At 55.4% G+C, this 12,410-nt stretch overlaps 1 protein-coding gene across 1 annotated transcript in view; it reads right to left on the bottom strand.

The window, feature by feature from the left end:
* Window positions 1–11,089: 11,089 nt before the first annotated feature.
* Window positions 11,090–12,410, bottom strand: part of EIF2B3 (eukaryotic translation initiation factor 2B subunit gamma) — a 98,692-nt gene continuing 97,371 nt past the window's right edge. The window contains exon 11 of the mRNA XM_021528458.3: window positions 11,090–11,306. Coding sequence (XP_021384133.1) covers window positions 11,254–11,306 — 53 coding nt within the window. The 3' untranslated portion in view covers window positions 11,090–11,253. The remainder of the gene's footprint in view (window positions 11,307–12,410) is intronic.

Below are 12,410 nucleotides of genomic sequence, written 5' to 3'. Positions count from 1 at the left end.
TCTCCCACCCTTGCCCTACACCCTGGGAAATGTCATCAATGTCCTTGGAAAAGTCATGGAATGGCTCATGGAGACCCGCTCAGTGTCTGCCAGGGCCTGGGGGTGACCTGGCTCTGACCATCCCAGGGTATCAAGGGTTTTCCTAGGACATGGGCACCCAGTGCTGCAGGACTGGCTTCCATGACCCCCATCCTGGCTCACACACACTGGCACCAGGCTGCTGTGCCTCAGGAGCACCATGCAGGACGGGATCACCCCTGCCATCCCTGCCTGCTCCACACCATGCACCCCTGTCCACTGCCCTCCCACTGCCACTGTGGTCCCCAGGGACCAGCTGTCCCCCAGGACCTGTGTGCCCCAGCAGCACTGTCACAGCACGGTGACTTGCACCCCAGCAAGAGGTCATAGGGCTTGGCAGACGGGCAGCTGGTTTGGGAATCCCAAGATTTGCAGCAGGAGTGACAGGGCCAGATCCTGCCACGCCAATGAGGATTGAAAACCCAAGTGGAAAACGTCTGTGGGCAGGACAGGGCTCAGCCTGCCCTGTCCTGACGCCACAGAGATGAGCTTTGAGTCTCCCTGCAGGGCACGTACTTCTCCCGGAGCCACCCAAAAGGGGACGGGGAGCCCTGCAGGCCACCGGCCTTGGGGGAGCAGGATGGGGAGCAGGGGCTTGGCTCGCATGCAGGGAAACTTCTCCTGCCGCTTCTTGCTGACCGGCTGTTTTATATCAAGGCGGGAGGGGGGATTTGCTGTTCTAGATGGTATTTTAATGGGCAGGCAGGCAGCTGGAGCCTGGGAGAAGCCTGCTTTACATTGTTTGGGGTTGTAACAAATAAATTCAATTAAAGGCAAATGGCTCCGCGCAGCCCCCACCCTGCGCAGTGTCTCTGCGGCACTGGTGGCTGCGGGAGCCGCGGGTGCGAGGCGGGAGCCCCGCACAGGGGCTGCCCGGGGCTCTGCCCACCCTCGCCCCTCGGCCCTGCCGCAGGAGATGCCGGGGTGAGCTGGCAGGATGCGGTGGGAGCTGGGAAGCGCAGGGCACCGCACCCACAGAGTACCCACAGAGAGGATGGAGTGTCCGGGGAGTCCACCCTGTCCTCTGTCCCCACACTGCGCGTCCCACCCCGCTGAGCAAAGGAGATGTGAAAATCCCCGTGGCAGGAGCCCCGCCACAGCGAACACTCCTCAGGAAGGGCAGCCCGGGACAACAGCCGCGGCGGGCAGCAGCATCCTCCGGGCAAGCAGAGACTGGGCAGAGGCTGGGGCGTGGAACTGAGCTTTGCATGGCCACCATGCAGCCCCAGAGCCCCATGGCCGGGGGGAGAAGCAGAGGGGACTTGGCAGGGACACGCCAGAGCCTCAGCACGCTGTAAACAGCCGCCGCCGCAGCAGCAACTCCTCTGCCGGGAGCCAGCGCCGGGCGTTAGTTAGCTGGAAACCAGATGGTGCTCTCCCAACCACCGGCACAGCCCGCTGGCCACGGCCCGCAGCCAGGCGCAGGCTCACAGGGACTGCACAGCACCCAGTACTGGGACCCCATCGAGGTGCACGGAGAGCTGGGGGCGCAGGGAAGCCCCCACAGATGGACAGGGAGTGTCAGTGTATCCCCGGCCCCCGTTGCTCCCTCAGCAAGTACCGTGTATATCCCAAGGCATGATGTATCCCAAGGGATGGAGATGGGAGGCAGAATCCGCCAGAGGGGATTGGAGATAGGGTGTTAACATCCCTCAAAACGCCCATGCATTTCTATGTGCCACACCGTGCCTCAGTTTCCCTGTGCCTCCCTCCCAAACAGCAGGGAACAACCAACAGCTGGTCCACAGGTCAGACTCTACCTCATCCCCTCAGATAAGGATAAGATAGGGAAGAGATAAAGCCCCATCTCCGAGGCCAGGGAAAGCCTGAGCAGTTCCCCGGCACATGACACCTGGAGTAACTCTCCATGGGAAATACAACATGGAATACAGACAGCAAGTCTCCATCCCAGCACCATGAGCAGGACCTGGCACTCCAAGCTCTGCCCCACTCCCCAGTGGTTTTGGGAGCAGGTGCACCGAGGGGGCATAGTGGACCCATCCCAGCTCTGTGATTTTAGGGGGGTCTGCAGCAAGAAGACAAACAGCCGGGGCTGGGGAGGGGCTGGGGGGAAGGACGGCATCCCTGGTAGCCGTGGCGGGGGTCCTGTGGTGTTTACAGAGCTTAAAACCCGCCTAAGCCCCGCAAGGCCACGGCGCACAATAGTGTGTGGACGTGGTGACACCGGCCGTCCCCACACCACCTTGGAAGACAGAGAGCCCTGCCACCCACCGCCAGCACCAGGATTAATTATGATAATGTAGTTCTTTCCCCCTTTGTCACCCTAATGAATGGGCCCCTTTAGGATTTTAAGGCCTTTGTTTGGTGCCTCTTTACTGCGGTATTGTAGGATGGGGACTAGCAGGTGGCAGGTCCCCAAACAGCCCCTTTTGTCTCCTTTGGGGGCTGTTTTGTGGTGGGGTTGGGGAGGGGGATGCAAGGATGCAGAAGTGGGGGTGTGCTGCAAGGAAGCTCCTGGACAGAACCGTAGCACCCGTGCCATCGCTGTGGGGCCATGGCACCCCACGCTGTGCATGGTGGCATTGGGGATTGCCGGCCCTGGCCGTGCCCCGGAGCCACCCGTGCCCTGGCCTGCTCGGTGGGCAGATGCAGGGAGCCACCGTCTGAGCCCCTGCCTTGATCTTTTACTGCCTGGGCAAATCAATTACCCAGCAGAAAAGTCTCTAAATCCCACCATAAAACCCGTTTAGCAGCCGCGGTGGCGCTCGCCAGGCCCTGGGCAAACCTCGCCCTGTGCCGGCATGGAGCTGGAGCGATTTTCCGCGGGGACAGTGGGCAACTGCTGCCGGGGAAGGTCAGGCTGCAGGCGCAGCTGCACAACATCTCCCCACTCCCAGGAGGGAGATGAGGGCTCCCCAGGAGTCCTGGCTGTGCTCAGACCCTTCCAAGCCCTCCACAGCTCCATGTCCTTCTGCACCAGCCTGTCCCCCTCCACATCCCCTGAGTGCAGGAGCAGCTGGGGTTTGACAGCACCGGGCACGGCACTGGGGACCAGGGGCAGACAGCTGAGGTGGCACAGAGGCACAGGGAGCAGGGATAAGGCAGGGCACAGAGACACCTGAATGGCAATGACCTGTGCCAGCGTGGATACATGGGCTTTGTGTCATGGCCATTGGCTGTGCTCATGGTGCCACCAGAGTTGTGATGATGGAGCCTTGCTTCCTCCTATGTAGACACACAGAAGCATCTTTAATACCAATGCCAGCACAGGGACGACACCAGCACAGGGCTGAGAGGCCCGGGGATGGTTAACGTTCCTCTGGTTGCGGGCTGGACTGGGTGATTCCTTCAGGATGCCCAGGAGCACTGGAGACACTGCGTGGTTTTGCCTGGGGCACTGGGGATCCCTCTGCTGCGCTTACCTTCCGGCACAGGAGACCCCGGCTGCCATGTCCCCCTGGGCAGAGGGGCTCCATGAGGAGGGGGGAGATCTTGGCCAGGCACTGCCGGGGGCTGCAAACTGGTGAGCAGCGGGGTGGTAAAACAGTGACAAGTAATTGGTGTCCCGGCCAGTCCTTTCATGCCGACGCCGTTTTATGGGTGAGGAAATTGCTTGTGAGTCAGGAACACAGGAGACAAATTTAGGAAGTGCTCTCTGAATGTGCCGGGGTCAGGCGCCGAGGCCGAGTGCTTGAAACCTGGGTGGCCTCGCCGCTCGCCCCGCGTTCCCCCCCCGGCTCCTCGGCATGGGAAAGCAGACCTTTTATCTTATCACTGCTCTTCCGCCGCCCCGGTCTCCCCCGCACGGCCCCCTCCCGGCACAGCCGCTCGCGCAGCAGACACAATGCGCGGTGGCGGCCAAACGCGCACCCGTGACCCTGCGGGAGTGCCTGGCACAGGGGCTGCTCCCACCCGCCTGCCAGAGGGCTCGGGATCCTTCGCATCACTCCGCATTCCCTTGTCCAGCGGCACCTGGCTGGCCAGAGGGCTGACACAAGGCATCGTGGGATGAGGGGACACGGCATCCTACCCCTTCTCGGGAACGAGCCCTGGCACAAGCTGCTGTGGCCCCAGGGATGCAGTGATGGGGAAACGCTGGTGCAAAGGTCTCCATATACCATGGGGTAGCTGGTCTCATCCTGCTGGCAAAGGTGGTGGAGAAGGCAGACCCCCCGGTGCTGCAGTGCTGCGCCCTATGCCAGCCTTCCCCACGTTCCCTCACATGCTGGGAAGCTGGGACTGCCTTTTTCTCCCTTTTAACTGGGAGGAAAGGCCCCAGCTCCATTAAGGTGCACCCGAATACAGCTGGCGGCTACCTTGAGCGCGCAGCCCCCATCCCCGGCCGCGGCCGAGCCGCCGCATCGGGCGGTTTGGATGTATTTTTCTTGATCGCTGGCCAAGCACTCTCTCCTGCAAAGCAGCATGTTTCTCATTTTCTGTAGGTTTAACTCCAAATTAATTTGTAAGTGATCTAGGTTTCTTGTTCCCCGAAAGATACCTAATAGCGGGGGGAGAGCTCCTGCCAACCGAAACGTCTCAGCGGGTAAAGGAAAAGCAGGAAAAAGAATCCCAGGAACTGTGACCCCTGGTGGGTATTTAACAAGGTGTCAGGGCAAGGGATTTTCGGAGCCAACTAAGTGGATGTGACACCGACCCCGTGGGTCGGGACGGGGTGTGGAGATGCTCCCGCCGCGGCAGAGTTTGCTGCTGCCAGGTCTCATCCTGATCCAACCCCTGGGGGCAGGAGCAGGGAGGGATGCTCAGCACTACACTGCTTGCGCTGGCGGGTGCTCCGAGCCCCGAGGTGCGAGAAAAGCTGGGAGAACAGGAGATATTTGGGGTTGGGGCGAGCCATGCCCAGCACGAGCCGGTGGAGGTGCCCTCTCTGGGGGACCAAGGGAACGTGCTCATACTGGACAAGGGCTGCGGAAGCGCTGGCGCCTGCAGAGAGGCAGGGGAGCCCCACAGGGTGGTGGTCCCCTGGGGCCGGTGGGTGGTGGGAGGGGGCCAGCGAGCCCGCCGGGCGCCCCTGCCGCATGGGAAGCGGGCACGGTTTAATTGGGCGGGCGGCCGCTCGGCGGGGCCGGCTGCTGGCAGGCGGACACAAGCTCTTTTGTCTCCGCTCTCGCTCCCGGCACCGGCTGGGGCTGGCAGGGCCCGGAGCGGTGCAGCCACTGAGAGCCGAGCTCGCCACCGGGGCAAGCAGCCAAACCCACCCCGGCTCCTCGGGCTGTCACAGGCCCTCGCTGCACGCGAGGAAGTGTCCAGGTGGCCAGCGAGGCTTCCTGGCTGATGAGGGGTTAGGAAACGTGTGGCAATCCGCGGCAAAGTGTCCTGCAGTTCTCCCCGTGCCTCCTTCTTGCCAGGAACAGGCGAGACCCCTGCCCTCCCCGCTGACTAGGCCCCTGCGCTTCGTGGCCGGGGATCCTGGGGCAACAGGCGTGTGAAAGCACCCTGGCTTTTCCTCTCCAAGAGGATGCCAAGGAGGATTCCCTAGTGAGAGCAGCCACTGCTTTTGGATCCTGGTTCCTCTTGCATCCCTCCTGTCCCTCAGCTCCACTCAGATCCTTTCAGCGGAGTGGAGTCACCAGCCAGGGGCTGTGCCTCTCCTCCCTTCCCCTGCACCCTGCTGGCATGGTAGCTCTCCAACCCTACAGGTGACATCCATGAAGGTGGATGATGACAGGGCTGAGGAATAAGGGGCAGACCCCCAACATGTGCATCCTTCACTGCCTGGTCTCCCAGGGCCATTTCCAGGAGCCTCCTCCCCCAGAAGTCCCTTGCTACAGGAAGAATAGGGGCTATGAAGACGGGAAAGGACATCATGGTGAGAGCACTGAAGAGTGATCACCAGGTGACGGGGTGGATGGTCTGGCCACCATTCAGAGCAGGCTGGACTCCTCACAGAGCAGTCCCAGCACAGAGGGAGCATAGCTGGGGTGGCGGGGTGCGTCACAGCCAGCTGTGGATCAGCAGTGACTGCAAGCAGAGCACGGCCAAATCTCTTCTTCCCAGCATCCGGCACCAACCACCCTCTTTGCAGAAAGGCCCAAGCAGGGGAAGATGTTGCTGTTGCTCAATGACCCTGTGAGGGCCTGGGTCCTTCCTGGCACTGCTGGAAATGGCTGAGTGACATGGCTGAGTTGCCAACCCAAAGAGCAGGCACCATCATCACCATGGTGCGCAATGTCTCATGGATGGAACACACCGGCCAGGTTTGCCTCAAGTCTCTCAACCCATCACCAGGGGATTCATGGCTTTCCTTGTCTGGGAACACAGCTGGATGCTTTGGGGAACCCTGCTGCTGGGTTCAGAAGATCAGAAGGAAGGGGCTGTGAGGCCATTACCCACTGACCATCACACCCGTCACCGCTGCTGGGTTTGCCGGTGCTGCCGGTTGGTTTCTCCTCACCATCCCCTCCAACTCTCCCAGCACCAGCAGGCGGCTGCACCCTGGCCCCAGGCGCAGGTGCTCACACTGGAGACCACAGTCCTGGGGAACAGTGCTGCCTTCCCTGCCTGGGGCAACCCGCATCCTGCCACAGGGTTAAACTCCCCAAGGAAAGGAGGGAGGAAGATAGGAAAAACAATCACAAGAATTTGTTTCATGCTGCCTGGATCCCTCCCCGCACGCAGCAGTGTTTTTGGACGGCCGATTTATAATCAGCAGTGTGGAATGTTGTAAATTAAATATTTTTAAACAACTTTGCTCTCTCTCTGGTTAAACATTTCAGAGATCGCTCTTTCTTGTCTGTCTCTTGCTGGGTGGTCCCTCCATTCGCCCGTACATCTTCCTCAAACACAATTAACCATTTAGATGTTGCACAAAGGAATAGCTTATGCATACAACACCAGTCGCTCGCTGCTCCGACGCTGGGGGAGGGAGGCAAATAAGAAGGCAGCTTCTTTTATTTTCTACTAAAAACAAAAACAAGAAAATCCTTTTTTCCTTCCCAAACTATCCCATTTTTCCTTGAATTGTAAAGGCACTGATCCAAGCTCATCAGCTGTCTTGGTCCTCAGTCCAACAATCCCTTTGCCGTCCCCCATCCCCTGCAATTCAACATTAGCATTTTAAAAGCCTAAAACATACAAGTTTATTTAGACTCAAACTCTCCCAAGCTCTTGCTTTCCATATTTATATACACACGTATTTTAACGTATATAAAATGTCTGTCTATAGGACCTGGAAGGAAGTTCCCGTCTGCCGGCCCGTCTGGGAGGCACAGGCGCGGCTGTGGACCTTGGCTCCTGGGAGATGGAGTGAAAACCGACAGGATCCAGAAATCGGCCTCCTGCCTGAGGGGGAGTGAGCCTCAGTGGGCAGGCTGCTGCAGAGGTGCTGGGGCAGGGGCTGGGGTGTGCTGGGTGCTGGTGAGGGAACCTCCATATCCCCAAATTAACTCTGCAGGTGGCCAGTGCGAAGGGCCCTGTGCTCTGTGCTCCCCCATGGCTCTGGGACGGGCCAGGTCAGGGCACAATGGGCAGCCTGCAATGCCAAAGGCCCCAGCCCCAACTGCCCACTGCAATAATCAGTCCTTTAAAACAGATAACCAAAGGCCACAGGAGTGGCTGTGTGTGACGGGAGGGCGGCACTGCGGTGTCCTGGGGCTGGATTACACCACACACTGTGCAACGTGCGTCTGTCACACCACTGCTGCCGGCACAGCTCCTCTGCGGGCCCCACGTGGGGCTTGATCTCGCTCTGCCTTGAGCAGCCACTACTGGCCCTCACTGGGGACTTGGGCCACTTTGAAGGCAGTAAGGCACCTCTGGAAAACAGTAGTGTACCCCAGACCTGTGGGGGTTTATTAGGAAAATTTCATCTCTGGACCAGCAAAGTCCAAAGGGTGGCCAGGGGCATGATGAAAAGCACTCTTCCCAGGCAGTCAGAACAAGGACAGTGGGGTGCAGAAACCAGCAAGGAAGCCAGCAGGATCATGGTTCTGCACAATCAACGTTGGAGACTGAAGGCAGTAAAAGATTGTCAAGTCCTTGTGATTCCAACCCTGAGAGGTTCAGGAGAGTCCTACTGCTAGGGCTGCAACACAGTGTTACCTGGATAGGTGACCGGGGGAGCCAGACCTCTGTACCTTAGACCATATGACTGCTCAGTCTCTGCTCTCCCCTTCCTGCCCACAAGCCAAAAAATTATCCTAAAAGCAAGATTAGAGCTAGATGCAAAGTTTTTGTGTCCATTTGAACACCATGGGGGTAGGAAGCCCACTCTCCCTGGGAATGGCTGCCTGTTTGTCTTCACTTCATGTGGTTCTCTTCCAGGGCTGCCAGGAAGATGGGAGCCATCTGCTTTGGTTTGACTGCAGAAGGGATCAGATGAGCTGCTGCTTCTTGAGAGATCCCAACAGCCACCTACAAAAGCAAACACAAACTGCTGAGGGAGGTGCCACAGCTCTGGGTGTCTGCAACTGCCCAACAAATCTCTTCCCAAATCTGTGTCTTACAAATGGGCTTGGCTACAAAAATCCTGGCAAGCACCTGGCTGCAGAGCTGCTGTTGGTTGAACCCGGCTCACATGGGAGCCAGAGTGAGGGGGCAGAGCTTCAGGAACCCCTGCCATGGTGTGCCAGTGGGGCAGGACCCACAGGAAGAAGTGTGGCCAGGTGTGCACACACAACAACCCTGCTGCCCTGGTCACAGGAAAAGCGTTTTGGGAGCAGATGGCAAGACACCACTCAGGGAAAACCATAAGCCACCAGTCCTGCTGGCCATCATAGCAAACCTCTATGCAGATCCAGTATGTGACAAGCCACTGCAAGAACCTTTTCACAGCAACCCTGGCGTTACATCTGCCAAAGAAGTGCTCAGGACAACTCTGCCCTGAAAGAGCCCACACCTACAGAGCTGAAGAACTTTCATCTCCTTCAGAGAAATGTTGCCTCTATAGGCACCACTTTGATGCCAGTAACACTATGATGGGCACGAGCTGTAATGCTCAGCTGCCTGGGACAGAGCAGCTTGTTTGTCTGAGAGGTGCCCCATTCCTCAAAGTTGGTGAGCAGCCGATACCAGTAACACCTTCCAGAATGTCTCTGTGACCTGGGACCAAACAGTCACATCCAAAACTACCTGGGAACAGAAATTCATGTCTGCAGTCGCCTCCCCAATTTTCTCAATGACTCTAATATCACTCGGTTTGTGAAGTTGCCTGACCCAACCCATCACATGCTCACCTGATGATGACAACAGCATAGAGACCAGGTTAGATGAGGAAGGGTTAACCTCCCAGTGCCTGTCTTGGGATTCCTGAAGGCCCTATTATCCTGAACTATTTTTCATAATTACTGCCACACACGTAGACTACATCAAGAGTGAATCTTCACTTTGATAATTTGTGCTGTGAAATCTCACTTTGGGATCTACTTTTATCTCACACCAAACACCTGCAGGTCGTAAAAGGCGAAAAGGAAAAGAAAATGCCTCAAATCCCAGCCAGGTTTTCAAGTGTCAGAGAACACTAAATTAATGCTAAATTCTAACCGACACAGTAAAGAGCCCCCCACCCTCTTCTTAAATTAGCTAAACAAAAGGACTGAGACATTAACATATAATTAAGGCATAAGGAGGTAAAGCTGTAGCTGCTAAACAAGGCAGTGCAGACTTTTTAGAATTTAACATATATCCTAAAAACAGAAGGGGAGGCTTTGTGTTTCAGCAAAAGGACTATGAGTCAAAGTCCCTGCAAAACTCTCGAGGCTTTGCCAGCCTTCTGGTAAATTGCAAAGCCAGGTAATTACACTCCGCTCTGCTTCTGTTTCTACACACCCAAAATGGAGCCTCTTTCCCTTGCCGCACACAGAGACAAGAACACTCTTTAATTAACCTCTGTAAAACCTCTGCGATCTTTGGATGAAAAAGGCTTCGTACCTTAGGAACATGTTTGCGCACATACGCAAGACAAAACCTCCAGCACAAAGCTAGAGCTGAACTACAGTGCATTTCTTCTCTGCAGCTTGTCACAGGCCTTGAAGCTCATCCTTACCCATAGTTTCCATTCCAATCTGGTCCTTTAGAAGAAGGATTTTGTTTATGAAACTCAAGGAATGTCTGGATTATAATCTCTCTCCTGTCAAATTAACTAGGAAATGGTAACTGTCCTTGGGGTCATAGATACCCATGAAGCACACATTTATCACTTCAGTTACTGAAATATCATCCCCACCAGTTACTGTAAGCACCTCTGGATGTCAAACTGCCAGGGGCAGATAAATGTCCCATTCAATCCTACTACATTCTAATAAACAGCTTTTAGGTAGGAACTTGTGTCCAATTTATAAACATTAAAGAACAGCTTGCGTTTCAATCCCATCCAGGTGCTTTACAATCCTGGCACAGGCCCTGACCACAAGGCTGTGCGTTTCACATTAACATGAGCGACTCATCTCAGAGACATAGGTACAGTCATCCACAGATCATCCAAGTGTGGAGAGAGACCTCTTGTCTGGGATTAGAAACAGTGGACTGACAGGAAGAACCATCAAAATAAGGCAGGGAGTATCCACTGTTTACACCTCATACCTCCTTCATGCTCCATCAGCTCTCGCATACTTGCTCTTGGGCAGAATTTCAAAGTATCAGACCAAACTCAGCCCTGATGGAAATGGGTGCCAAACTCTTTGACTGCATTACAGAGAAGAGGCACAGATTAAACACTTCTGTGCTGTGGGGCAGCATCATGAGAGACAGTGAGGAGGAGGAGGAGGAGGAGGAGGAGGCTGGTGAAGCTACCGGGCTGCAAAGAGCAGCCGACGCTGTTCTCACTGTCTGCCTGCTGTGTTGATGAGATGCACAAGCAGCATCCCGAGCAGTTTCTCCCAGGCTCAGGGATGGGTGGTGCAGGACTGCAGGGATGTGATTTACGCCGCAGGGAGGGCGGCTAAGTCATTCTTTGGAGTGGGCACAGTCTGTGTGGTCCCCGCTCTCCCTTCTGCTGGAAAAGTACAGTGCGCTGGCCGGGCGCGCAGGAACCGATGTAACCCGGCACAAACCCCGCGCATCCCAATGAGGGGGGAGGGGCCGACGGACACTCCGCTCTGCAAATACTTCTTTATTAAGACATAAATATAAAGCTGAACAGGAAAGGAGCAATGGCAGGGTAAACCATGCCAGTACTGATCTGTACGGATGATCTTACGGTGCTTGAACATCTGGTTCTGCTGCTGGCTTCCATAAAATCTTCTTTAAAAGCTACTCGGGTTATATCTCCATCAGCTGTTCGGTGCCCACAATGACTTCATTAACATGTTTGGCTGAAAAGAAAGAGGGAGGAAAAGAAGAGCAATTGAGTTTTGGGGCAGAGCTTCAGACCTTGCATTTTTCAAATCTGCAACTTTAAAACAAATGAGAAAAGCAGATTCTGGGGAACTCAAATAGAGATTTGCTGAACTCCAGTGTCTCTCCGACACTATCCCACACACATGGTGAAAGCCTAAACAACTGACTAAACATCAGGAGATTTCTCTAATGAGAGTTTTCACATGTATGTGTCACTAATAAACACAAGAGGCCCTACGGAAGTCACAGCTGCTACTGACAGGTGTACACCTAGGTCAAGGCAAGGAACCATCAACATCCAACATGAAGATTAGACATAAAATTAAAGATCAGTAATCTACCCTGGTTCTAAATAGCACTGTCTACCCCAAACTGCTTGGTGGGGAAAAGGGCTGCTCAGCACCAGGGGGCCATCACTGAGGCAGTGTGAGATCTCAGCAATCTCAACTCAGCCCTAGCAACTTAAAAACAGGGTGTTTTTTTTTTTTTTTTTTCTTTTTTTTTCTTTCATTTTAAACCTGATCCTCCTGTGGAGCAAATTTGTTGGAGGGGTGATTTCTGCAAGGTCACTCCTTTGCCTGTTCCCAGGAGCTTTGCACAGCCCCAGTGGACACATTAATGTGCCAGTCCCTGCCCCAGCACTGTTAATGCACTGTACTGAAAGAACCTTCCCTTTAAAATGCAAAAGCAGCCTGTCAGGGAAGGACTGCAAATAAAGGATCTAAAGCCAAAGTAATAAAAACACGCAACTGAAAGCCCAGTGCCTAAAAAACCCAAGCATGCGGCCTCAGACACAAAGCTGGTGTGCTCAAAGTGGGTGTCCTCAGGGTACTGTGGGGGAGGTGGTGAATCTAAACTGCTCTCCAGGAGCTGGACACCTATTCAGGTGGAGCTCAGGCGATGTGTCCCATGCCCCTAGGCTCTTCATCTTACCTTCTGCAATTCAGAATAACAATTGCCTCTGGAGCCTGGGATAAAGTGTCAAGGCCTGTGAGGAGCTGGGATACACCACTGGAAGCTCTGGTGTCTCCCACACCTTACACAGAAGTGGGGGTAGATAGCCAGGGATGATGGAAATG

This window comes from Lonchura striata, chromosome 9 (assembly GCF_046129695.1).
Source record: "Lonchura striata isolate bLonStr1 chromosome 9, bLonStr1.mat, whole genome shotgun sequence".
NCBI classification, from domain to species: Eukaryota; Metazoa; Chordata; class Aves; order Passeriformes; family Estrildidae; genus Lonchura; species Lonchura striata.
Note: the sequence above shows the minus strand (reverse complement) of the source record. Positions and strands in the feature narration are given on the sequence as shown.